The sequence below is a fragment of the Poecilia reticulata genome, linkage group LG11, assembly GCF_000633615.1.
Source record: "Poecilia reticulata strain Guanapo linkage group LG11, Guppy_female_1.0+MT, whole genome shotgun sequence".
Classification (NCBI taxonomy): Eukaryota; Metazoa; Chordata; class Actinopteri; order Cyprinodontiformes; family Poeciliidae; genus Poecilia; species Poecilia reticulata.
Genome location: NC_024341.1, coordinates 24209354 through 24234460, shown reverse-complemented (window position 1 = coordinate 24234460; position 25107 = coordinate 24209354). Strand labels below are relative to the sequence as shown.

Here is a 25107-nt window from a genome sequence, read left to right as displayed (position 1 = left end):
GCTGTGTTGTTCCATCACCCCCGTTTCATACCGGACCACTTACAGCACCGTGTTAACGATATAAAATGAAGGTTTCACCCATGGAGGGATTTCTTTATTTCTTTATTTAAATGGGTTCATTTTTCAGAGGGATACACAGTGAGAAACATGGATTATATCTTTATATAAACTATTGATTTATAGATTAATAGTTTTACTGGACAGAAATTACAAAGAACAAATCTGTTCCTTAATAAAATCCTAATGAGTCATTGATTTATTGCTAACAGTAGCAGGAGAACGGAGCTGCGCCAAGCAGCTAACAGAAGCTAACAAACACTGGATAGAAGAAGAGCTGCCATCGACACAAGCATGGTTTATTGTTACACAATACAGTTTTACCAAGTTGCTCAAAGTCTAAACTGGCATTGTTGTGCATTTAAGGTGTAAAGTTTACCTTCGGCCAAACGCCCCCCAAAGGCATCCCAGCGCCCCCCTTTTGTAAAAATGTCCGCCAGCGCCCCCTGCAGTCCTCTGAACGCCCCTGGGGGGCGGTACCGCCCAGGTTGGGGACCGCTAATTTAGGGCCTTTATATTCTCTTTACTGAATTTGTTTATATTATGCCTCAGATTGTTTTTTGTTGTGTTTGGGAGCTTGTGTGATGTGAGGGGTTAGCTACATTTGCAGGTGCAGGTCAAGTACAAGTTCAATTCATATATCAATCCAGTTTATTTGATGTGTGTGTGCATGTGCGTGTGTGTGCTGTGTCCTGCCTTTTTCGTCCCTATCTGTCCACTGTTTRCAGCCCTCTCTGTCCACGGTCAGGCTACTGACTGTGAATTTTCAGGTCCTTTTCAGTTGCACAACATTAATATTTGTAAAAAATAAAATAAAAAAAAAAGTAAAAGAAGAAGAAATATTGATGATAATAAAACTCTTTTTATGAACATTTGTAAAACTGCTGTGATGCTGCTTGTTAATTAGGATTGCAGCTTCGCTTCAACCAGTTTTATTTTATGCAGCTGCGTTTTATTTTTTAATTAAAAATGTCCACTGTATGTTGGGCTGTTTGTGACTCTGGAACGATGTGTGGCAGAGTGGTGCTCGAATGTCCTGAAGCAGCAAACGCACCATCTGGACAGCTGCAGGTGCAGCCTGAAGAATTCTGATTGGCGCCACATGTAGGAGAAAATGACCCGAAGAAGCTGCACATTAAGCTTTTTAACAATAAAAACTCCCCCCTAAATTTAAGGTAAAGCAATATAAGGTCATTTTGAGAAATTAAGCACCTTTTTTTAATTGAAGCTGAGGTGAAAACCTGCTGAGGTTGGAGAAGAGAAGTCTGTCATGAAGAGGAAAACATGGTGGAAAGTCAGGTAAGCTAACTATGCTATTATGCTACCTGTCGGAACCAGTCTGTTAGTTTTTTTTTTCCAACAACCGAAGTATTTATTTCATTTTATTTATTTATTTATGTTTTGTTTTGTTTTACAAACAACTATTGTTTGAACTGAGCGAAGTGCTAATTGTGTTCCGCAGACCATCGGTTCATTATGTACGACGGTAACGGTTCTCAGCTCTGGAGGACCCGGACAACTCTGTAAGTTTGTTTTTGTTTACACGACATTATCTATTAGAACCAAAACCAGAACCTGCTACAAGCTGAGTAATAGAGCAGAAAATGTCCAAACAGCTAGCAAAGAAACAACAGGCATATATAAAGAATAAACGCCTCCCTCGGCTGGGGAAGTTTGCTTCTCTGTGTATGATGTTTTCTTTATGAACCTTCCCCAGCTGGGGAAGTTCTTCGGGATCCTTCCTCGACTGACAAGCAAGCATCCCCGGCTGGGGAAGTTTGTAGCTATGAAGAGAGCGCTGTCCAGACCACTGTCCGAGGGGACGAGTTTGCCAATCTTGTCAGTGAGAAGGAGACAGTTGGGTCCAAAAAAAAAATATAAAGTTTTGCTTTGATGAAGCAAAGAAGTCTGGGCCCATGAAGAGAGTCCTGTCCAGACCACTGTCTGAGGGAACGAGTTCACCAATCTGCCAAAAGAGCAAACTTCTCCGGTTGGGGAGGTTAGCAAACTTCAACAGGAGAAAGAAGATAAGGTGACGGAGAGAGAAATTTTGTATTTTCTCAAAAATATATGGGAACAACTTTTGTTATTGTTTTTTGGTTTGTGTTGCTTGTGCTTTTTATTTTTATTACGAGTTTCTCTTTACTTTAGTGATTATTTTGGGGTTTTATTTTTTCTATATATTGTCTGTATACTTCTTTAAGGAACACTATGGAGACACCTTGTCAATCTTCCCAGTGAGAAGGAGACTGTTGGGTCCAAAAAATCTAATTTTGCTTTGACGAAAGTGGCATTAGAAGACTGGACCCTTAAAAAGAGCTGTCCAGACCACTCTCCTATATATATAGTTATATATTGATTAATATACTACATATATATATGTACACACACACACTACTGTGCGTGTGTAGGTGTGTTTATATGTATTGGAGACAGTTTCTGTGTGACCTTTGAACTTTTTTCTGTTGTGTAAATGGTTTTTAATAATTAACGGGTCAGAAATGACCCATAAGACAATCTTGTACCCTAGTGGTGTACAGTATCACATGTTGTAATGGTGGGATCAATTTAGAAAAAGTCATAAAAATTTCAAGTCAGAAAAAGATTGTTTAGGATATTTTTTCTACCAGTAAACAACACAAGGGTAAATGTGAGTGGTTACTCAGTGACATAAACAGAGAGATGGATGCAAACACACCTGGTTCTCACTAAGTGATCTATTCTGAGCATCTGTGAACCTCAGAGCTGCTAATATATTTAAGTTAATTTTTGAATTTATGGTTTATTTTACATGTTTAGGTGTTCAGACATGCTTCTCAGAGTTTTCCAATTTAACATTTGTATTGATATTTTAATGAGTACATAACAGATTTTTGCTCACCATTAACATCCCTTTAACTTTTTTCTATCTTGTCACCACTACAAACTTTAGTTTTATGTGATAAACACAAAATAGTGTATTACTAAGAAACACAAGGGAAATAAAACAAGATTTTATATGTTTTTAGAAAATAAATCTGAAAGGTGTGCATCTATATTCAGCCCCTGTGATTCAGCTTTTTACGTAATTACCTTTCACAGCAACTGCAGCACAAAGTTTTAACAGATATCTCTTAAAGCTTTGAACTTTGAAAGCTGACTGAAATGTTTACCCATTTATATTCGCAAGATAGCTAAAGCTAACTGTGCTTCTGTGTAGACAACAATCAAAACTATTTCCTTGCAACTTTGGTTGTCAAAGCATTTTGCAAAAGATTGAGCTTTTGTCTCATCTGGCTCGTGCGCCTTCTTCCACATGTTTGCTTGTGGCAAATTGCTGCTTTTCTGAATCGTGCTTTCCTTGCCAGGCATTTATTTGTGAACATCTCTATTTATTGACTGTGTGGTTGCAATGTGACAACATGTAGAATGGTTTAGGGGTATGAATAGCTTAGCAGGAGTTTGCATTTTGCAACTTATTTTCTATTTTTGCATCAATGCATTATATTATTTTAAATATTTTGTTTCAGTAATTAACTTATTGCATTGTTTTTTTTCTGTCCCACTACTGTTTATTATTTTTTCTCTTGTTCCCTGTTTCACAAAATTTGAATAAAACAAATTTTATTCAAATTTACGTTTGAACTTCAGGAAAAAACCATGTAATGTTAAACCAGCTATGAGTGGAAAGCAGACACATAGTTATCATTGTACCTATTTATAGAAACTACTGGTTGTTGTAGCTATGGAACAAAACAGAATTGTTTTTTTGTTTTGTTATGTTTTGCTTTGAGACGGGCTAAAATGATCAAATTTGCACTCTGACCTCTCCAGCCATAAACTGTCCAAACCCTGGTGGGAAGGTCAAGGTGGCAATGACCAGTGTAACAGTAGCTGGAAAGATGAGTCGACTTGAAGTGTTAAAACACACACGCACACAAAGAAAGAAACAGAGGAAGAGAAGAAAAAAGCTGTTATTAATAACATAAAAACACAAGTAACTATTTCAATATGTCTGTGAAGAATATTATGACCTGCAAATAAAACTCATAAATCTGTGTTAAGCATATACGACAAATAAATTCTTCACACTGTAACATACAAAGACTCACTGTTTAATCAGGAAGCGGGTCATTGCATTTGGTCGTCTCATGAACAGCACCACCTGTCTGTTCAGATAGACAAAAAACGCCCCAAGAAATCCACAGGCAATCCTGCAAAGAGAGGAACGTAAAGTTACAGCATTCAGCAAAACGGCTTACTAAAAATATATTCCTTTATATTAAAATAGCTGGAATATTGGTAAGCTAATAAGTAAAAGCTCAAAAGTCTCTAGTATTCTACACAAGTTTATTTTCTGAGAAGAAACCTCTTGATTTTTACTGTTGAACAAATGGGGGCATAAAAATTATATTAGCGATATTTATTGATTTCTGAGGTACATTTTATATCCTCAAACGTTTTCTTAATTTCTAAAAATAAAAAAAAATCTTTGAGGCAACCAACATGCATTTGAAATAACATTTTGGTTCAAATGTGGATTCATTCAAAATGGGGCTCCACATGTCTCTCTATGTTTTTTAATTACTCACCCAATGATTGCGAATGCAGGAAGTTCCTGAAGATCAAAGGGGAAATCCATACGGAAGTTTGTCCTGAACAGAGCAGTGATGGTCACTAGAAAACAACAAAAAAGACTCAACATTTAAAAATCTAGAAAAAAAGAGGGAACATTTTATAAATCCTTTTGCAACTCAGTCCAAAAATAAAATCAGAAAAATTAACTTTTTGATCTGAAGAACGTTTTAGCCCATAAACAGAGTCGAATTTGTTTAATAACGGAAAGTAGAAAAATGGCGCCACCTTGTGGAAGAGATATACATGATCCTATTCATACAGTACATGCAAATATTTCTCTCTGATCCATACCTGCATCCTTGTTAAACACAGAGAGCACTCTAAAGATGAAGGCACTAAATGTAGCAGCAAAGTATCCTCTCCAGTAGTTTCTCACAGCAAAGTATGTGGATGTTACCTCAATGCTAAAGAGCACACCTGTTGGAGAAAAAGAGCAAAGGCACAAAAAAAAGAAAACATGCAGAACATATCAAATGTTGCAGCTTTTTCTTTTCAACATTTAAAAATGTCATTATATATTTCAGACTAAATTAAACATTTGTCCTTAAAAAAGGTTTTGCAGATTTTTCAGTCAGATTCTGAACTATCTTAAATAAATACTTTTCCACGCATCATTACTGTGTAAGACTGTTTTATTGCAAGTAAAGTTGGCTAAAAACAAACAGACAAACAAGGAAACAAGCAAAAATTACAAATAAAATGACAATGGTTGGCTACCTCCAAGTGGAGTACCAAAGCAGCAGCCCACCCCAACAGCACAGCCCACTGTCAGGATGTCCGTATAACAGTAGGGATTCTACTGATCCAAAGAGCATGGAGAGGTAATTAAAATAAGGAAAAACTGCAAGATATTTCCATCATATACATTATTTATAGTTACAGGGAAAATCTACATGGAAAACCTTGAGTTTCCTGACTTTAGCTTACCTGATACACTCCTGAAAAGAAGGACATGAAGCGGCTGAGAACTGCTGCACAGATGCTTGCGATGTGTACAAAAGGACCCTGGGTGGAGGAGAACAGGACAATTTGAATCCAATAGTAAAAACTGACCATTGCACTCAATAAAAGAAAAGAAAAGCAAGGGGACTAGGGTTATTTCTTTGCCTACCTCTTTTCCTACGGGCATCCCACTGCCCAGAGCTGCAGTCAGGCCGATGACTTTTGCAATAAAAGCCTTTAGAGTCAAATATTCCTTAAGAACAACCCCTCTCAGAATGGTCTTCAACTCAGGGATACCAGAACCTTGCAATAAAAGGCAAGACTTAAGTTTACAGGAGCACAGTCTTCTCTGTAAATAAAACAATTTGTTTTACATCTTAAGCTCACACTATATGTTTGGATAAAGTTCTTCAGAAAAAGGTCAACAGAGGTTATTAGTTATTTCTGTTTCTGGAATGGGTATCTCTAAGATGTGATACTCTTATCATGAAATGTTTTGAAAAGAAAATTAGTAATTTTAGACTTAGTAAAATCTTTGCCAGATTGGCTCAGATTTTCATCACATTATGGGAGGCAATGCTGGAGAACAATTTACTGAAATCTGTATACCTCTTTATATCTTTTAAAAGTTGGGCAAGTAACAAAATATTGTTTTGAGGTATAAGACAGAGGACAATATGAAGAAGTATGGGAATTTCAACTTCATTTTCAAGCAATCAGCTTAAACAACCAAACTTGACACAGAGCAAATTAACATAGTTAAACTAAACATCATAAAATATAATAATATTGGTTTAGCCAGTATAAGTTAAGGTAAGAGCAAACATATTCTCCTGGGCATGCAGGTTTTCACAGAGAAGCGTGAAGGTAAACATGAGGGTGGAGTTGGTACAGACCGATAGCTTGAGGAGAAACCAGGTGACAGAAAAGTGAGGAGAAGAGGATAAACATCAGGGGATAGGAAACCCAGGCCAGGTACTGCAGGGGGATGTTTTCCTTCAGTTCCCTATAAATCCATTTATACGCTAAAGAAAGAGGAATTTGGACAAGGAGAAAAAACTGAAGGGAGTTGAGACAAAAATGATGACCAAAAATGTGATGATGCTATTATGCTAGAAAATGGAAACGGAGGATTGAAAGTGTAATGGGAAACAAAGGGAAAAACATGAAGGGAGAGATTCCATTTTGTGCAACCACTCATCTGTGTTTAATTATACCTTGCAGGCTTTTTGCACTAGCATAGTCCATGGTCCAGCTGACCAGAGCCATCGTGATTCCCAGTAGAACCAGGAAGATCCAGTCTTCTCCCAGCCTCGTCACAAGAAACCGCTGCACCCGTGCTATGCAGTCTGAAAACCAAGCAGCAGAAGATTAGAAAATGGACCACATCTTGAATATTTTCATTTGATGATGCTAACCTCTGCATTTAGAGTAGGATCGCATTTTCCTCGTGGAGGTAAATTCATCATCAGCCATTTGCTCATCTGCAGCCTCACTTTCCATGTTGGGCTGAAATCTTGTCTTTTGCCTGCTGTGATTGCCATGTTGGTGGCCGTGGCTATGGCGACCATGTCCGTGTTGTGTCCTCTCATGGCTGTGATGATGATGATGATGATTTCCATGTTTCTTGATCTGCCTCTCCGTCAGCAGGCGTGTGGCCTCCCGTCTGCCCGAGCCACCCTGGTTCTCCTGGTACTCTCCATACAGCTGTAGCGCCGGCAGACCATTCCATTAGAACAAAGCAGAGCACATCACATCTGAACGGCATTCATCATTGAAACCCATCAACATGCACCGGTAGAATGTGGAGCGTAATAGTACTCTGGCAGAGAGGGGTCCATTTTAAAAATAGACAGAACCATGTGTTGACCCTCAAAGGCTCTAATGGAAGCGGAAACATGGGCTCGGCATCTAGATTTATCACCTCTGGACGGGCTCCATAAAAACTACCCAGGACATCTGGGGAAGAGATTAATTCTCTGGATCGCAAGTAAACATGTCTATAACTGAAAGATGTCCTCATCTCGTCTCTCATGTGTCCAGCCTTAGCCTAGCACTTAGCACAGTCTTCCTCTTCTCTAAATTTTACATCAATGAAAGCAGACTTAGCTGCCTTCTTAATACAGCAGCTGATACAGTTGTGCTTAGTTTACATACAGCGGCAGAATTTCTGATATTTTGACAATTTCTCAGAGTATGAATGATGACAAAAAAGCTTTTCTTTTTTATCATTTGAAGGGAAAAGGTTGGACTGTCTTCCAGATCTTGTGATGAAAACCAGATATTTTGTACTTGCATAAACTGTTCATTTTGAAATATTTATTAATTTAGTAATATTTCAAAAAATCATCCAGCTCTCCTTCTTAGAACTTTTTTTTAGCCCTTTAAATTTTTCCATTGTTACTTTTGGTCAGCAAATAATTTTTATACTGGCAAAGTACAAAATGCTACACTCAATATTTATCAATGAGAAGCCTTGGAGTTGTGAGGTTACTTGTCAGCATTCCTTGTTAAGAGACTTTAGCGAATACCAATAACCTTAGCACTTTTCTATATTTTGTCACATTACAGCCAGAAACTTTCCTGTATTTTATTGGTTTGCGTAATAGAGCAGAACTAAGTTTTCCAAAATTTCGTAGTGGAAGACAAATGATGCATGGACTTTAATTGGCTGACTTGTAGAGTTCTCAACATTACTTTCCACCTAAACTGTGAATCTCTGCAGCTTCTCAGTGCATCTTGGCTACCTGATAAACATTCTCAGTGACAGGCTGGTCCGTTTACTGTTACCTAACTCTGCTTTAGTTTTCACAGGACTTCATCCCTGACCTGTCTGCTGTGTTGTTTGGTTGTCATGATGCTGTTTTTTAACTAATGTTCTCAAACAAACTTCTGAAGTTGTGTTTATCCTGAGCTTAAATAACCAATAGGTGGACTTATTATTAGGTGACTTCTGAAGATTGTTATTTTACTTATCAAAGTAAAAGGCTGAAAATAATTGCATACCACAGTTATTGAGCTTTTATTTTGCATAACTTTTTGAGAAACATGTACTGTTTGTTTCCACTTCACAATTATACGCTTTTGCACTGCAAAAAAAAAATTGTAAGGAAACATCAATTATTTATGCACCAAATTATTGCTTTTAAAATAGTTGAATTTGTGTTGCAATATAAAAACAAAATCTTGAATCCACTGTAAAATCAATTCTGTTCAGTATTAGTATTCATGTTTTGAATTTATTGTCTATAATGGGATGCACAAGATCTTAATAAATTATCATCATCAACAAATAATCAAGCAACAGTAACGGCTATAGGCAAATAAGTGTTCTAGGTCCTCCAACACATGTAGACAATGGCTCTTCAGGAATATAAGTGACAAGCTGGTAAGTTGGGTGTGCCGCTGATACTTATGACTTCCATGCAGCAACCTTTCAACAGCTTCTAATTTAACAGGTTCATGGACAGGCTGGTAAAAGATGGATTTAGATGCACATGTACTTAAAGCACTGGAGATACCGTGCGTGAGCAGAAATGCCAGTCGATGCACTGAAACTTGAGGAGTGCAACACACGATTAACTGTGACTAAATGCCAGACTCAAACAATAGCATGCACAGTTGGCTTGACTTAGTAGGATGTGCCTATTGGTTTGATATTAAATGTAATGTATAACCAGTCCTTTGCTGTTTTTAATGGCTGTTTATATTGACTGAAGACTGTAGCATAGAAACTTTAAATAGTTTGAGCATTTAAATTTCTTTACRAAGAAACAAACTCGGAATGTTTACATTGGCAGATTGATAGACCTAAAAAGCAAGAAACGGTTTATCTGAAAGAAAAAGAAAATCTTAAGGAAATTGTGTTCTCATTCTATTTTACTTACCAAGACGGGTAAATAATATTGCAGTGCTTCATATTTTAAGGAGCACATGAAAAACTCATCCAAAAAGAAGCAGGAAGCAGTATCAGTACAATACTGTGCTCTAGAATAATATTAAATAATAATTGTTTACAAGAAATATATATATATATTGGATATTCATGTGCTTGAACACATTTTTTGGAATCTTTGTGAAACTTCTAATGAAAGAAGTCGCTTCCTTTGCTGAACATTTTCAACATGATTCATCTTCACAAAAACGTACCAGTGATGTCAGTGATGGTACCAGATCATGACGATTGTTGTTAAGTGTCATTTAGTAGAAATTCTGTTCATTGTAATCTGATTTTGTTTCCTTTTGTTTACCCTGCAGGTTGAGAAGAACTCCAGTTTTGCTCCCAGATCATTTTGTTTAGCTGTCAAAAATCAAATAGAAGTCACCATTTTTCTCACTCTGCGTGAATCGTCTTTCCTCTACATCTATAGTTCAGTGAACTGTTCATTTCATTTTATTCTTTACTTTCCAGCAGACAGAACACTACTGTTTACTATATTTAGTATCAGCATGACACAATATTCCTCATAACACTTCCAACACTTCATTCCCACTTTCTCAGCCAATAGTGTCTCATCAGGCAACCACTTGGAAAAACATAGAAGCATCTCTCCAGGGACATGTTTATTAGCAAATAAGAACTATAAATATTTAAAAAGATGACTGTGCTGAAAACTTTCATCAAAGATGCCTGGTTCATCCTTGAGTGTGAGTCCTAGATACCTGGAAGCGCATCGGTTTAAACAATACATTCTAACATAAATACTATGGGAACGCCCAGTCATCGTAGCATTCAGGACAGAAAATAGTTCAATGTCCCACAGCTGATCAGCTGAGGACAACAGCAAAAGACTCTGTGGATATGGTTTCCAGAGCTTTTACATTTTCAACAGCCTGTGCTGTAAAAACATTAGCTCAGGAAGGGAAAAAAATACTTCATGATCATCATATAAAGCCGGAATAAAGCTTACAAATCTACTTATGCTGTGTTTTATTTGTAGTTTGAACTTTAAAATTCTGAATTCCAGAAACACCAATCGAAACACCCAATCGAAGTTGGACCTCCTCAGAAAATCTGAGAACTTTTTAAGCGCTTACTTTGAGATCCATATGGGCAGCTCCTCGCTTCAATAATATTAAGATGAGGTGAAAAAAAGCTTGTTGTACAAGGCGGATTTGTAAGTTATATGTAATCCTTGCATCTCTTAACTGAACAAATTAAAAGAGGTGTTTCCATGTGGAACAGCTTAAAAGGATGTTCGTAAGAGCTGCTGTGAGCAGTGGCTACTGGGGCATTCATTGCCTTTTTGGAATCCCAACGTCTCACACTGTTTTAATTAGGAACAATCCTTTCTGTGGTATAATAATCTCGCTGCAAATATTTCCTATTAAAACAAGCACAACGAGGGTTCACTCTTGCTACATAATTATTGTGAACCACTATAAGAACATTTATTAAAATCATGTACGTATAACTAAGCAAGTAAGAAATTGACTTTACACTCCAGTATTTGCTTCTTTCAGTTTCTAAATACACAACTTCACCATATATTCAAGAGTCAAAATTTAGGGTTTGTCACAATTTCATTGTTTTTCATGCCAAAAAAAGTAATTCCTGCAAAATATTACCATGCACCAACACAGCTTGAAAGATATCTGGCATGAAATCTCCTTCTCCAGATGTTCACCCTTCACGCTGCATTCCTCACACCTACATGAATGGGGTCAGACTCCAAGATCAGGTTTCTCCTCATTGGAAAACACATCAAGGACACAAACACACACTAAGGTTCAAACAGCACTGCTCCATAGATTTACATGTATGGTAACTGTGTGTAAACTGTGTGTAAAATAGACACAGGGATCAAGCACAGGAGTTGTTCTGACATGTGTTAAGTCCAGGCAGGGCTTAAGAAATGAGGTGCAGAGAGGCTAGAGAACAGGTGGAGGAATCAACGGTGGGAAGCAGCAAGATGGACAGAACGTGTTATGTGCGCAAGTGTGTACGCACATGGCAAGATCAAGGGGTGCACAGTGTCTCAGCACCTTATATTCTACCATGTGTAGAACCCTGTCTTAGGTAAATGCTCTCCGCAGAAGCTGAAGGCCTCGTTTGATGTCTTGACACTTCAAATGAGGACCGCCCCCCCATCCACACAACTTTGATTTGCCCATATAGGTGCGTCATGAGTAGGGAACAATTCAGGAAAAGGCCCTTGACACGTTGAAAATGAACCAAAACGTGGCTTAACGATGTTTGACAGATACAAATGAACTAAGATAGAGTGAGAAAAAGTGACAGGAAAGAGGAAATAAAGAGGAGGACACTGACCAGCGTTTGCTTGTACCTCAGAGCCTTCCTGTCCGACGCATCTGCAGCCATTGACACACTGTCACTGACCCAAAAATAAACCCATCCGCTCACGGGGAGTCTCAGCATTACCAGGAGTGCTCTGGACGTTCCCTCGCACACATGCACACACAGAAAGTCACACATCCTCTCATCAGCATGTGCACCAACACACACGCACTCTGTTACACACTCGCATTCGGACATGGTGTAAATTATCTCCGGCTGCGGTTACAGTAGCATTGGCTTTCCACAACGATATGGAATAGCCRGTGGTAGGAGGAGGGACTGGGGGTGCAGAATGTCTCAGTTCAAATATTTCCCTGATAATTACCAGAGTATTTAGTTTAACCTCATCATCCAGTGGACATTGCTTTCATCTTTCACCTAAGCTCCTTTAAAAACAGTGCAGAGAAAACTCTCCACTCTGACAGACAAATATATTACTACTTAGTAATAACTAAGAAATAAATCCTTTTTTTAAACGTATGTCTTTTTTAAAAAAAAATAAGATTCAGATTGCGGCTGCCATTTTGTAAATTTGTGCCATTACAGAAAGAGCACAAATTGAAGTCAGTCACACCGAAAGTATTCAATGTTCTTCCTGTACCAGCCATAGATACCGGAAACCAGTGTGTTAGGCTTCGTCATGGTGACAGTGTTGCTTGTCAGGATTCCTGAGTTCAAACTATAAAGCATAACATGGTAGCAATCGCCCAACAGCATTCCTAGATGAGTTTTGGTTCACATTTAAACATGCTTCTGATTGGTTTTTCATGAAAAATGCAAATGTTTTACCGTCTTATCCATTCGTTGAATTCCCAGATCAATTACATATGTGCTTTTTACAAATCTATTTGCTTAGAATCATTGTTTTATCCTTAAAAGAATTTAAATAAAATAAATAAACTGTGTGTATTTAGGAGTTTAGCAAATTGCTGGTCATTAGAAACAACATAAGCAGTTGTAGTTCAAAAACTTGGCAGTGGTACTTCACATTATTAAGAAACAAAGTAAACAACTTCCAATTAAATTCCAATAAATAAAGAACTTTTACCATCCACAGAGTCTTGTAAAAAACTAGATGACCAAATGATATTAACACAGAGTCAGTGATTATAACCCATACAGTGGGTTATGGTCACGTGGTGAGACAGATTTAAAGTTGTGTGTCAACAACATATTTGGATTTGAAAAATAAGGTCTAGTCTAGAACAATGTCCTTTGGACAGATGAGACCAAAAGTAATGCAGCTTGACCATCATTCACAGCATCATAATGAAGCATCAGCACAGAAACACTGCACCCACTGTCACAAACAACAGCGGAAGGATCATGATTTAGGCTCGTTTCTGCCTCTGCATTTCACAGATAATGAGATGACCATCAACCTTTCCGTATACCAAAGTATTCTAGAGTCAAATTTCTGTGTGACAGACAAAACTTAGAATGATCTGAACTTAATTAGGACTCGAGGCGGCATATTCTTGATGATGGCATTTGACAAAATGTAGCGTTTATTGCTTGTTTCATAATTGTTTTTTGTGTTTTTATCGTGTGAAGCACTTTGAACTGCCTTGTTGCTGAAATTTACTAGGCAAATAAACTTGACGTGACTTGACTTGTATATAAGGAAAAACCTGCAACTTTATTGAACCAGAGCCAAGAAAAAAAAAAGTCCCCCGACAAGGATGTATCTCTTTGCAGCCAATGGTTGGCTGTACAACCTATTGAATCATAGGTACATTGAGTGTTTTCCGCTCTTTGAAAGCCATGAATCAAGATTTTTCCATTACATCAAGCAAAATATGTTTGCAGTTGTAACCTGACCACATTTTTCTTCCATTAAAGTTTTGTTCAATTTTTAACTRATAAAACTCAGCTTTTGACTGAAGGGAGTGTTTTTATTAATATATATATATAAAAGAACCAAGCTATTTCTTTAGCAAAGATTATTTATCATGCAATCATTTCTCATGACTGATGGAAATCAACATGGCAGGAACATGACAGGTGAGCAAAAGGCTATTTTTGCTAATGGGTGTGTGACTGTACCGACTTGATTTTGGAACAAAGAACTGGAAGTGACTCAGTAAGTAAGTGAAAAGTTCATTTAGCTGTGGTCACGCCTTCACCTTTAAAAAAATGTATGAATTTCTGCCAATCCCTCTGATTTCTGCTCGATAAGTCCAAATTAAATAACCCTAGATGATAACTAGTTTTAATAATATTGCAATATTATTAAAGTACTTTGTTGTGGAAATCATAAATAATGCTTCTGCATATTGCAATGACAAATGTAAGGATATGTTGCCAATACTGTCTATTTTTGAAGTGCAGGATGAATCTAGAGTCTATACCCAGATTAGTACATTCAAACTTGCAAAAACACTTTCTGGTTTAAGCATGGAAGAGTAGAGTACCCTAAAAAGTTTGCTCTTCTTAATATTTTTACATCKTGTTAAGTTAAAACACATCAGATTATCTCATTGTTATTTTATGTGAGAGGCCAACTGGAAAAAATTATTTACTTTGTGTTTAGCTGCATTTATATTGTGACCACACAAAATTTTTAAATCACTAACTGGGATCTAAATTATAAACCACTTTGCTTTGGGTTATTAAATGAGATTTCAAAATACATTTCAGTTTGGTGAAAAAAAAGTCAAAAAGCTAGATGAATGAGAATCATTGCAACACACCTGAGCTTCGTTCCAAATATCTTAACATTCTACTAATGCCCATAATTTAGGTTTTAGTTTAAAACAACAGATTAAAACGGCAGCCTACAAACAGCAGACATAATGTGACACCAGGTAAAGCCAGATCTTAATAATGTATTCAAAATGCTGATTCCAACCTTTAATACTCTCGATTTGAATTGTTCCTAGCGCACGCATGCAATGGATGACATACAGAAAATACAACACAGTCTAACGACACACTGCATGCAGGCGCTCAGGGTGCTGGGCGGGATGTGGGAGTGGAAAACCTGAGAGAGAAACTGAAGTGGAAGGACGAGTGAGAGAATAGTACTATGCGGGTGACAACACAACAGAAACTACACTTTAAAAAACTTCTACCTCTAATGGAAATGTGTCTGCTTGTGGTTTTACCTGCCGAAAACAATGACGACCGAGAGGAAGGACTGGAATTTACTCTACAGCTCTAAACAAATACGGAAAGTTAAAGAGGAAACTATACGTTTGTTCCCACAACACAGAGTTTGACACCTCAGCGTCTCACTTAGGTGGCCAGGTAAGATGGAAATATGGTGGCTTTGAGAATACTTTCCTTTGTTCTGCTTTTGCATTTTATGCAGCAATGTATCTATAGTTGATTAAAATCTAACCCAAATTCTGCTCCTGTAAGCAGATAGCATCACTTTTCAATCTCAACATTATTGAGTGCACTCTGTCATGTTCAGGGTGTTTTTGTCTTGGCCCACAAATTTGCAACAACATTTCAATATGGCTGAATGTTTTTACAGTACTACTTTTATTTTAATTTCCAACTGTGAAATGTCATTTTCACTRWGATTGTTAGTACAGTAGGAGCTCATCGCAGTCGCAACGAGACATGATTGTCATCGAACAATGCCGTCAAACTGGTTTAGTGACATTTATCTAAGTCAGAATGCAAACAACGTCAGGTGTGACTTTGTGTTTTGTTTCTGTACAAATGTTTTTTGATTTTTTTTCTCCACATGCTGTGTTTTACTTTTTAACTCATGTGCAAATATTCCGTAGTAGATTTATAAGTTATAAACCATAAAGGTCTTGGATGATCCAGCACTGCTGGATGTTTGTCTGGTCTTGGTGCAGGTATATTAATATTGCTCCATCACTGTGATGACTTTTGCTCCAGTTAAATATGTTTGGTAAAACTGTCCTTTGAAGGTAAGAAGCAACAGGAAAATCTGATGAACAAGTATTCAATTTAAAAGAAAAATGTAAAACGTATCTTATAAATGTCTTAAAATAACATCATTTCTCAAAAAACCAAACATTCAATCCTGTTAAGGATTATAACTCATTAGCTGATGGTTATCTACTTGAGTCTTTATTATATATTAAAAAATAATAAATAAATAAATGACATTATTTTGTGTTTAACAGATAATAGGGGATGGGTCTTATTCAGACACATTCAATAAATTTGAATATTATTGAAAAGCTCATTTAAGGATGTCATCACTAAGTGAGACACATTATTTATATTCATATAAGAACTATATATACATATATTTCTTTTCTATAAGGGCTGTTTGAATGCCCTTACTTCTGTCAATTATGATGAAAATTAGAATAATTCATCAGACCAATAAAAAACGTATTATACCTTTAATCTGACAAATGAGATTCATTGGGCATAAATTCAAATTATTGAATGTGATTGAAGAGGTTTAAAATTGTAATCTGATGCATAAACTTCAATATTTAAACACGTTCTGGTGGAAGGAAATGGGTGTTGCATCTAGATATTACACAAAGGGAACCCCCTTTCCATGTGTGTTTCTACTTCTCCCCTTTATCGTCATGTTTTATCTTGTAACTACGTTTTAGTTTTGTTCTCCTGATCCGTGCTGTTACTAAAGTGAACGTTGGAAATGTTTTACAGAAATTTGTAAGGTTGCGACATAAAGTGGTGGAGGTCGTCTTGTTTGCAAAACGCATCTCTGTCAACTGTTAGGCTGAAGATATTGCTATATTAACGTATTATTTATTGTGTCATGTATTCATGTTTCTGAATGCAATTATTTCTATATTCTTTTGAGAYTTCAGGTTTACAGAAAATAACTTTATTTAAAGGTTTATTACTTAATTTTAGGCATGTGCAAGTGTGTGTTGCATTATGTAACAAACACCATAAGGCTGACATAAAGGCCTTGGTCTTTTGCTGCTGGACACTGGAAATGTGTCTGCCTGACCTCTAGCAACGCTGAAATGTCTGTTTTATATTCTTCCTGTTTCCCGCAGGATGACGACCAACTACACGGACATTAGTCCCTGTGCTCCAGATGACAGGCTCTGTAGTAAGTAATAAAAACTGCATCTTCACTATACTTAACATTTCCGAAGCTTTATCTGATAAATGCCATTTCCACTCCGGTTGTTTAAAATCTATACTTATCTTCTTGTTTTAGGCTGACAAAAAGGCCAAAATAAAACATTTTGTAAACTTCATTTCAGATTTTTATTCTGGTTATGAGCCATTTTAAATGCGATTGTTGCACATTATGCTGAAGCTAACCTAAACTGCTGAATAAAAACATTAGCTCAGTTTGGCTGTAAATGAAGTACTTGCATTGCAAGTGACATGATTACACTTTTATATGTTTATAGAAATCTCTTTGATTACTGACTTTCAAATGTGAATTATGCAAAATTAGTCTAAATTGTCTAATTTAGACTGGATAATTTCTGAGATGAAAATAGATTGAAACTATTCACAACTATGGAAAAATGACAAAAATACACCAGAATCTTCAAATGCAGCAACTGCCTGAAAATCCAAGACACGTTAATTTTCTTTTCATTTTTTTTTAAAGCCTACATGTTTCAACCAACAACAGCTAACATTTTTATAAGCAGTGACTGTGGGACCCAAATACAGGCATCGAGTGAGACAGAGATGAATAGGGAACAAAATGTTTAATACATTATACTAAAACTTATAAGAAAAAAAGTCTAAAGTCTCAAATTCTAAAAACCTCAAACAAAGTGCAGGAAATGAAACATAAAAATTCACAAACAGAGAACAGACAATGGAGGAGAGCAGATAAACCAGCAGTGACTGAAAGAAACTAAAGGTGGATGATTCATAATAATGATTAAAGGTGATTAGTACAACAAGAGACACTAATCAACCACAGTAAGTTTAGATGAAGAAAAAGTAGATACTTTATTGTGCTATTAAATCAATGTTGCTCGAAACCAGAAAACAGAGGAGGAATGGAGGACGGGAAATGAAACGGAGTAAGGAAGCAACATATTTTCTTCTCCATGTCTAGATTTGATAAATGTCTAGAAACCATCCACAGATAAAATGTATGTGGAAAGAAAGTCTCAGGTTTGCCTTTCAATGCAATTCTAGTTATTTAGCAACTGGTTTTACATCTTTGTCCTATAAAACATTTATTAAAAAAATATATTCCTGGATTCAAGATGAGCAGAAGGAGAATGCTGGAAATCCTTGGTGGTCAAAGCTCTGTGCTCAAAGCCAAGCCTTTAATGAGAATGTCACAGAATGATTTATATCATTCCACAAAGTTCACACCACTCCTTGAAATGTGCCAGAACCAGAATGGGATTTGTTCAACTTCAACAGTAGCTTTACATTCTTCAACATCAAGAAGACAGCTGAGCCCTGGCAGAGGGTGTGGAAATCCATGGATTTGAGAGACAATACGAGAATTGACATAGAATCAGCCTCATTTGAATAAACACCAAACGGTTAAAGGGTGGAGAAAAGAATTAATATGGAGGTCAGAGAGCAACTGAAGGGACAGAAACTGATAAAAACAAAGAAATTATTAATCAACAAGGAATTAAAAAATATACACATCTAAATACTTCCAGGGTTATTATGAAGTTTGCTGTAAAATCTATAAAATCTACAGTTTTTAAAAAATCTTTTAAGTGGTTACCGTTTAATTTTCTATCAGAATTAAATATCTCACTTTAATACATTGTTAATCAGTCTTTCAGAGACATTAAGAGTTTGAGGCTTAACTATATATGACAGCAAAGAGTTTATTGCTAACTTGATTAAGACTATTTGCTGATTTTGTTGGTAAATAATGCAAAAAATTGGGAGAACACTGGAAACAAAAATGTCATTAATATTTTTAACAATTGATCAAATCTTGATTTGTATTTTGTACTTATAATCAGACATCTATGATGCTCTATGTTCTGTTCAATACCTTCTCCAGTAATCCTGATCATCAGGGCTGATCTTTCAAAGAATGACATTTATATTCACTGCACAATGTCTGACAAAGAAAATATGCTATTAAAATAAAAACAATAAGGATCCCTCAGTATTTAAAATAATGTTCATAGTTGATTACATAAATTAAGCTTTACAGTAGGACAACATGTTTTAAACCACAGACTACTGCCATGTGTAGCTCCACACAGTGTGAACATTATAATCTTTGGTGGGAAGAGAAGATAACAATGTCAAGACAGAAATTCCCGTCAGCATGAGAAAACACAGCCGAACGGAATGAAACAAAAGGACTAAAACATTTAAAAGATTTGCATTTTCTTGGACTTCACGCTAATACATGTTCCTTTGTCTTTCTTCTCACAGTAACACGAGAATATCAGCTTGGAGTGATTGTCGTCCCGTCGTTGTTGGTCTCGCTCACCGTGATCACATTATTGATCATTTTCATATTACTGTGCTGTAATCAGAGTGAGCGGACACGAGTCAGAACTCCTACTCGATACCACAATCACCAGCACACCACAAACCAGAGACACACACAGCGAAACCACCATCACCACCACAACAACAACCGTCACCCCCACCACAGACATCACCTACAGGGAATAGATGGTACGCTCAATTTGGTCTACTCTCTGTGAAATACCAATCAAACAGATGATTTATTCTGTATTTTTTCTCTCAAAAAGCGCCCCCAGGGATTGACCCTCTTGAACATGAAGAGGTGCCAATGAGAGTACAAAACACACATCACAATGCAAAGCCACAACACGAATCCCCAGAGAGGCACGGGACTGCAGCACCACATAGAACTAGAGACAGACATGCAGCTGCAACAAGGCATCGCTCTCCAGAAAGACAAGCAACCAGACATCACTCTCCAGAGAGACATGCAACCAGACATCACTCTCCAGAGAGACATGCAACAAGGCATCACTCTCCAGAGAGACATGCAACAAGGCATCGCTCTCCAGAGAGACATACAACCAGACATCACTCTCCAGAAAGACATGCAACAAGGCATCGCTCTCCAGAGAGACAAATGACTGCAGAACCACAGACATCCACAAGGAGGCATCTTGGAAACTTTAGTCATGTCACTGCATTGACTCCATCTTCCTACACCAAACCCAATGACACAGTAAGCCTCTACAGAGCCTGCATGGACAACAAGGATATCATCCTGAGAGCACTAAAAGGTAAACATAGTTTTTTTGTTTTGTTTGTTTTTTCCCCCCCAAATACTGACAAAACTATTTGGAAAATCAAAAATTAATTTAAAATTTCTTAGAAAATGAAAGCTCCAAAGCTGCACTTGCTACTAAAACTTTCAGGTGAAAAAAAGAAAATACATTTTTTAAAAATCAGTTCTCTTATCCTCATTTTTCCTCAGAAAATGCGAGTAACCGTGAGAAACAGCACTTTCTGGGGTTTGCATCCTTCCTGGGAGGACTGGGCCCTCACCCTTTCATCCCTGCTCTGCTGGGCGTGGTTTCTGTACGGTCGCCGTTGGTGATAGTGCTGGAGGAGCTGAGGCACAGAGACCTACTGGGGTTCCTGTGGAAGTGCAGAGAGGTAGAGTACCATCGTTCTTCTCAGAAAGATTGATAATATTGTCACATGTGGGTTTAGACTCATGTTTAAATAAAAACGGCATCATYTGTGATTCGTTTGAGAAGGTGTAATAATATCTGTAACCAAATCAGCCATCAGCTACAAAACACAATCAACAAAAAAGKTTTTTTTTCTGTTTTGGTGAAGGTTCCATTTAATTATTTAGAAATTATGCTTTCCACTTATTAACACAAAGCAGATATTTTTCCAGTTTGTTTTTTCACTGTATTAAGCTTTGAGGTTTCTTTTTGTTTAGCTTTGTTCATGCTCTCTAAAGGAACTACTGACATCATTATGTTCTATTTCTTTAACAGGGATAAATAGCAGAGGTTAATTTAAATTATCTTTAAATTATGAATRTGTTAACATAACTTTTGAGCTATGAACGTTGGTCAACATGCCCTAACGTAACCACCACCGGGTGCCCAATARTCTTAATTTTGGCCCTAATGTCACACCATATTAAATGTATTCAGGGCCCTCTGGAGACTTTCAGTTTGCTTAGACCTCAAAACATGCATTGAAACATGGAAACCCCTRACTCCCCTCACTTTTCCCCCACTGAAGGATAACACAAGTCATGAAATGACAGAAAAGAGGATCTTCACCATGGCAGGACAAGTGGCCTCTGCTCTGGTTAGTTGAACTGCTGTCTTTCTTAATATGGTGTCATTTATGAAATTTCCTACTACTCTGCCATTTACTTTTTACTTGTATTCCACCGTATGTCGTCTTTCTCATCCTAGGATTACCTCCACAGTCAGGGATCTATCCACGGGAACATCGGAGCTCGCAGCGTTCTGGTTGGTGGCGACATGACGGCCAAACTGTGGGGATTGGGCCCAGCTTATCACAGAACACAGGTCGACACTGCTGGGCTGGTGGAGGAAATGGAGCTGAAGAAATGGCAGGCACCTGAAGTTCTGGCCAGGAGGACGGCCAGTAACAGCAGCGACGTGTAGGTGTTTAAGTTCCCTATAAGAAAGATAACGATAAGAACGTGTTACTGACCGACCGGGGAGAATGGATCTGGACGTTGTGTGTCAGGATGTGGCATCACGAAATATGTCAGAATGATTCACTTCACTGTTAATCTGCTGCATTCAGACATTTTTGTTGCACATCTGGACTTTGCAAATGCTGTAGTTTAATCTGGTAAAAACTTCAGTGTTCACACCACTCACACCACTCCTTGAAATGTGCTAGAACCAGAATGGGATTTGTTCAACTTCAACAGTAGCTTTACATTCTTCAACATCAAGAAGACAGCTGAGCCCTGGCAGAGGGTGTGGAAATCCATGGATTTGAGAGACAATACGAGAATTGACATAGAATCAGCCTCATTTGAATAAACACCAAACGTGTAGGTGTTTAAGTTCCCTATAAGAAAGATAACGATAAGAACGTGTTACTGACCGACCGGGGAGAATGGATCTGGACGTTGTGTGTCAGGATGTGGCATCACGAAATATGTCAGAATGATTCACTTCACTGTTAATCTGCTGCATTCAGACATTTTTGTTGCACATCTGGACTTTGCAAATGCTGTAGTTTAATCTGGTAAAAACTTCAGTGACCTAAAGTTACCTTTCAAATATTTTCACAGATGGTCCTTTGGTATCCTCCTTTATGAAATGGTCTCATTGGGTGAGTTCTCTACAAGCACTACTGAGAAACAAATGTCAAAATATCCTCAATTCTTACTGGGTTTAGATTTTTTTTTCCATATTATGGATTTTGTGTCACAACTTGTCATCTCTTCCACTTTCTTAAATCACACACAGTAAAAGTGCCAGTGTTGAATTAACACCCAAAAGTGTCTATATGTGTCCAAGTCAGCAGGTGTTAAAGTAACACTTTTRAAAGTGTTAAAAGATTGACACCCATTTTTTTGTTAAATTAACATTGGTCTATAATACTGAAATGGGTTTAAGAAAAGTTAAACTTTCCATTTCTGTGTATTGTTTTGAATATTTTCCACTGGATTTGATTGACATCGACACCTTGTGGGTCAATTATTTACTTTTTTAACACCACATTATGTTTTGTGATCAACACTGCACTGGTGTTACTTTTAATATATTTTAACACTAATACCGCTGAAATGTTAATGTGACACTCTGTATTGTTGAATTTAACACCTGCTGACTTGGACACATATAGACACGTTTGGGTGTTAATTCAACACTGGCATTTTTACTGTGCATAGCTATATAAAGTTTAGATTTGAACAACAAAGACGAGGAAACTGCACAATTTGAGAAAAGTGTCAAATCTAAAAAAAAATACAACTCAAAGATATACTTCAAATGTCTTAAAAAAAGAGCAGTAAAAATGTCTAAAATTGATCAAAATGATTTATCTCCTTAGCAAGTCAACCGATTTAGTGATATTTTAACATCAGTCATGCAAATGCATTAATTAAACAATTACAAACAAGATAGCCAGTAAGTCATAAAATAATAAATGAAAACTTCTCTGCTTTTAGGTGACCCACCTTTTGCTCACATCATGTCGACTGAACTTCTGCAGTATCTCCAAAGAGGAAAAACTTTGAAACGACCAACCAACTGCTCCAACACACTGTAAGAACGGCTGCTGAAAACAGGCTTTATGCAGAAACACACATTACCATGACCCCATATCTACACATGAAGGGTAAAAAGTGCAGTAGCTGGTCAGAAAATCTTTTTATAAATGTATGTTGATAGAGAAAAATGAGTATAGATTTCAGTTTTTTCAGTGTAGATCTAAAACTGTATTTTTTACAGATTTACAGAAACACGTTTTTTGTGTTTCTGTGGTTATTCTCTTTCTAAAAACATTTGGAGTATATTAGTGAATTTTAGCCTAAGAAAAGGTACTTAATGACCTGATTTACAGAAACAAGAAATTACAAAATCTTGATCATATCAGTTTTATGTCAAAATAGTCTAAGATTTAAATTACCGGATCTCAAGCTGAAACAACAGCAGATCATATGTGGAAAATATTTGATACAAATAAACATACAGAAATTACTTTAAGGTATTTCACAGGAATTACCAAACAACTTATTAGTAACATATTTACAGCTCTCATAAAACATGCAGGTTATCCCTTCTGTGGCATTCAAAACTCTGAGGACGCAAACTCATGTTTTTCTGCAACTGCTTAAGTAAATTGCAAATATAACATGTTTGCGTTTTTCACTCTTTAACTGTGTTTGTAGGTACTCCATGATGAAATCGTGCTGCAGCTGGAGCCCCCAAGGGCGTCCCTCGGTCGCCGGACTGAGTCGGATGCTTCATGCAGGAGAGCAATCGGCAAATGGGAGCACAGCTCTAAGAGCGCCTGAGCCACTGAACGTGGAGAGATACATGAGGGAGGCGGGATATGGAGAGGCGTTCAACTACGCCGTGTTCTGATTGGCTGGAACCGCTGTGACAAAGAACTCTATTGGAGCCATTATTCACAGTCCAGCGAAACAAATTCCTTAAAGTACCAAGTACTGCTGCAGGAGCACAAAATGTGAGGGGAACTAAATATGCCAATTACATTGTTTGTTTAGAAAACATATTTTTATATTTATAAGTAGTTTTGGAACATAAAATATGAAGCACAACCATGTAGTATGTTTTAGGTAACTTATTATTTTTTAAATATGGATATATTTTGGTAAATGATACCTTGGTTGTCTTGGACTTAATAAACAAAGCAGTTAAAACATAAAGTCAGTCCTGTCTTCTTTTTAAAGACATACCAAAAAGTATTGCTTATTTTATTAATTTGATCCATATCACCACAAAGAAATATGATGCAGGGTTTATGTGCAGTGCTCAAACAAATAAATTATGACTTCATAAACATACAGTAGAATGTAACAGATTTTTTATTGTCTGTAGAATATTAATAAAACCTGATCTCTGTTTCTCAAACAAGTTTTGGTAGAGTAACGGCACCTGACGCATCTCTTTACTTTCGAGGAAGTGGAAAAGTTGTCAAAAAAATATACCACATTTGGTTACCAGTCTCCATGGTAACCAAATGTTGCACTGGCCAATTGGTGTTTTTTAACGCCATTCATACTGCATCTGGTTATGAATCAGAGTTACCACAGCATTAGGATATCTCACAGCAAACTCATCATCAGTTCAGCTATTAGCTCCAAGAAAATCTAGATAGAATTAGAGAAGTTTCTATAAAAACAGTCAAAAACAAAAACACAGCCATCTTTCTTGTTTACTGGTATACTTGCTGCATGTGTATTTGCAGCCGCATCTCAAAAAGTAACATTTTTGAGAAATTAAATTTAAAAAAGTGCTAGTGATTGAATAAAGACTGATACAGGGTTTAAATCTGATCATTGATGGATGATCAGAGTGACAACATAGTCATTGAATCAGATGTCACCATCCTTAATGGTGTCAAGTCCTCCTGGGAAATTAATTTACCAACAATGTGAGAAGAAACATGAACAATATTTATCTACAATAAGTAATAGATTTTGTAGAATTGTGAATGACATTGTACAATGTTTGCATTGCCGTTATGTCACTTGACTCACAAAAGTCGTAGAAAAGATGATAAAATAAAATTGATGCCCGTCCCAGGGAAATAAATGCCACACAAAATTCAAGACCTCCCTGCAG

At 36.9% G+C, this 25107-nt stretch overlaps 2 protein-coding genes across 6 annotated transcripts in view; one reads left to right on the top strand and one right to left on the bottom strand.

Annotated features, from left to right (window-relative positions):
• Positions 1–21302, bottom strand: part of LOC103472845 (chloride channel protein 1-like) — a 46716-nt gene extending 25414 nt beyond the window's left edge. Inside the window, exons 1-11 of one of the 2 annotated variants that reach the window (XM_017307509.1) lie at positions 21229–21302; positions 7035–7323; positions 6834–6965; positions 6513–6641; positions 5786–5919; positions 5602–5679; positions 5392–5470; positions 4966–5091; positions 4629–4713; positions 4149–4250; positions 3863–3947 (exon numbers count right to left, since the gene is read on the bottom strand). In XM_017307509.1, coding sequence (XP_017162998.1) covers positions 3863–3947; positions 4149–4250; positions 4629–4713; positions 4966–5091; positions 5392–5470; positions 5602–5679; positions 5786–5919; positions 6513–6641; positions 6834–6965; positions 7035–7119 — 1035 coding nt within the window. In that variant the 5' untranslated portion in view covers positions 7120–7323; positions 21229–21302. Of the gene's footprint in view, positions 1–3862; positions 3948–4148; positions 4251–4628; positions 4714–4965; positions 5092–5391; positions 5471–5601; positions 5680–5785; positions 5920–6512; positions 6642–6833; positions 6966–7034; positions 7324–11887; positions 11981–21228 lie in introns of those variants that run through there. The other variant, XM_008422691.2, reaches the window with a different exon arrangement.
• On the top strand, positions 14894–25105 carry LOC103472848 (tyrosine-protein kinase STYK1-like). 4 transcript variants are annotated; one of them, XM_008422693.2, is made up of 11 exons: positions 14894–15163; positions 16885–16940; positions 19226–19474; positions 19552–19704; positions 19735–20061; positions 20256–20437; positions 21044–21112; positions 21223–21434; positions 22083–22123; positions 22965–23061; positions 23688–25105. In XM_008422693.2, the coding sequence occupies exons 2-11, from the start codon at positions 16886–16888 to the stop codon at positions 23881–23883; spliced, it is 1581 nt and encodes a 526-aa protein (XP_008420915.1). In that variant the 5' UTR covers positions 14894–15163; position 16885; the 3' UTR covers positions 23884–25105. The 4 variants fall into 4 exon arrangements, with proteins under 4 accessions (XP_008420915.1, XP_008420916.1, XP_008420917.1 ...); XM_008422694.2 differs by having other exon boundaries at positions 19552–19822; positions 19883–20061; XM_008422695.2 differs by having other exon boundaries at positions 19552–19842; positions 19903–20061.
• Positions 25106–25107: the final 2 nt, after the last annotated feature.

What these genes read in the sequence shown, in the direction of transcription:
- LOC103472848 (XM_008422692.2), top strand. Translation starts at nt 16,886, where the DNA reads ATGACGACCAACTACACGGACATTAGTCCCTGTGCTCCAGATGACAGG. An exon ending in TCCAGATGACAGGCTCTGTA is followed by an intron (nt 16,941 to 19,225) that starts GTAAGTAATAAA and finishes TTCTTCTCACAG; the next exon opens with TAACACGAGAATATCAGCTT. An exon ending in TCACCTACAGGGAATAGATG is followed by an intron (nt 19,475 to 19,551) that starts GTACGCTCAATT and finishes TCTCTCAAAAAG; the next exon opens with CGCCCCCAGGGATTGACCCT.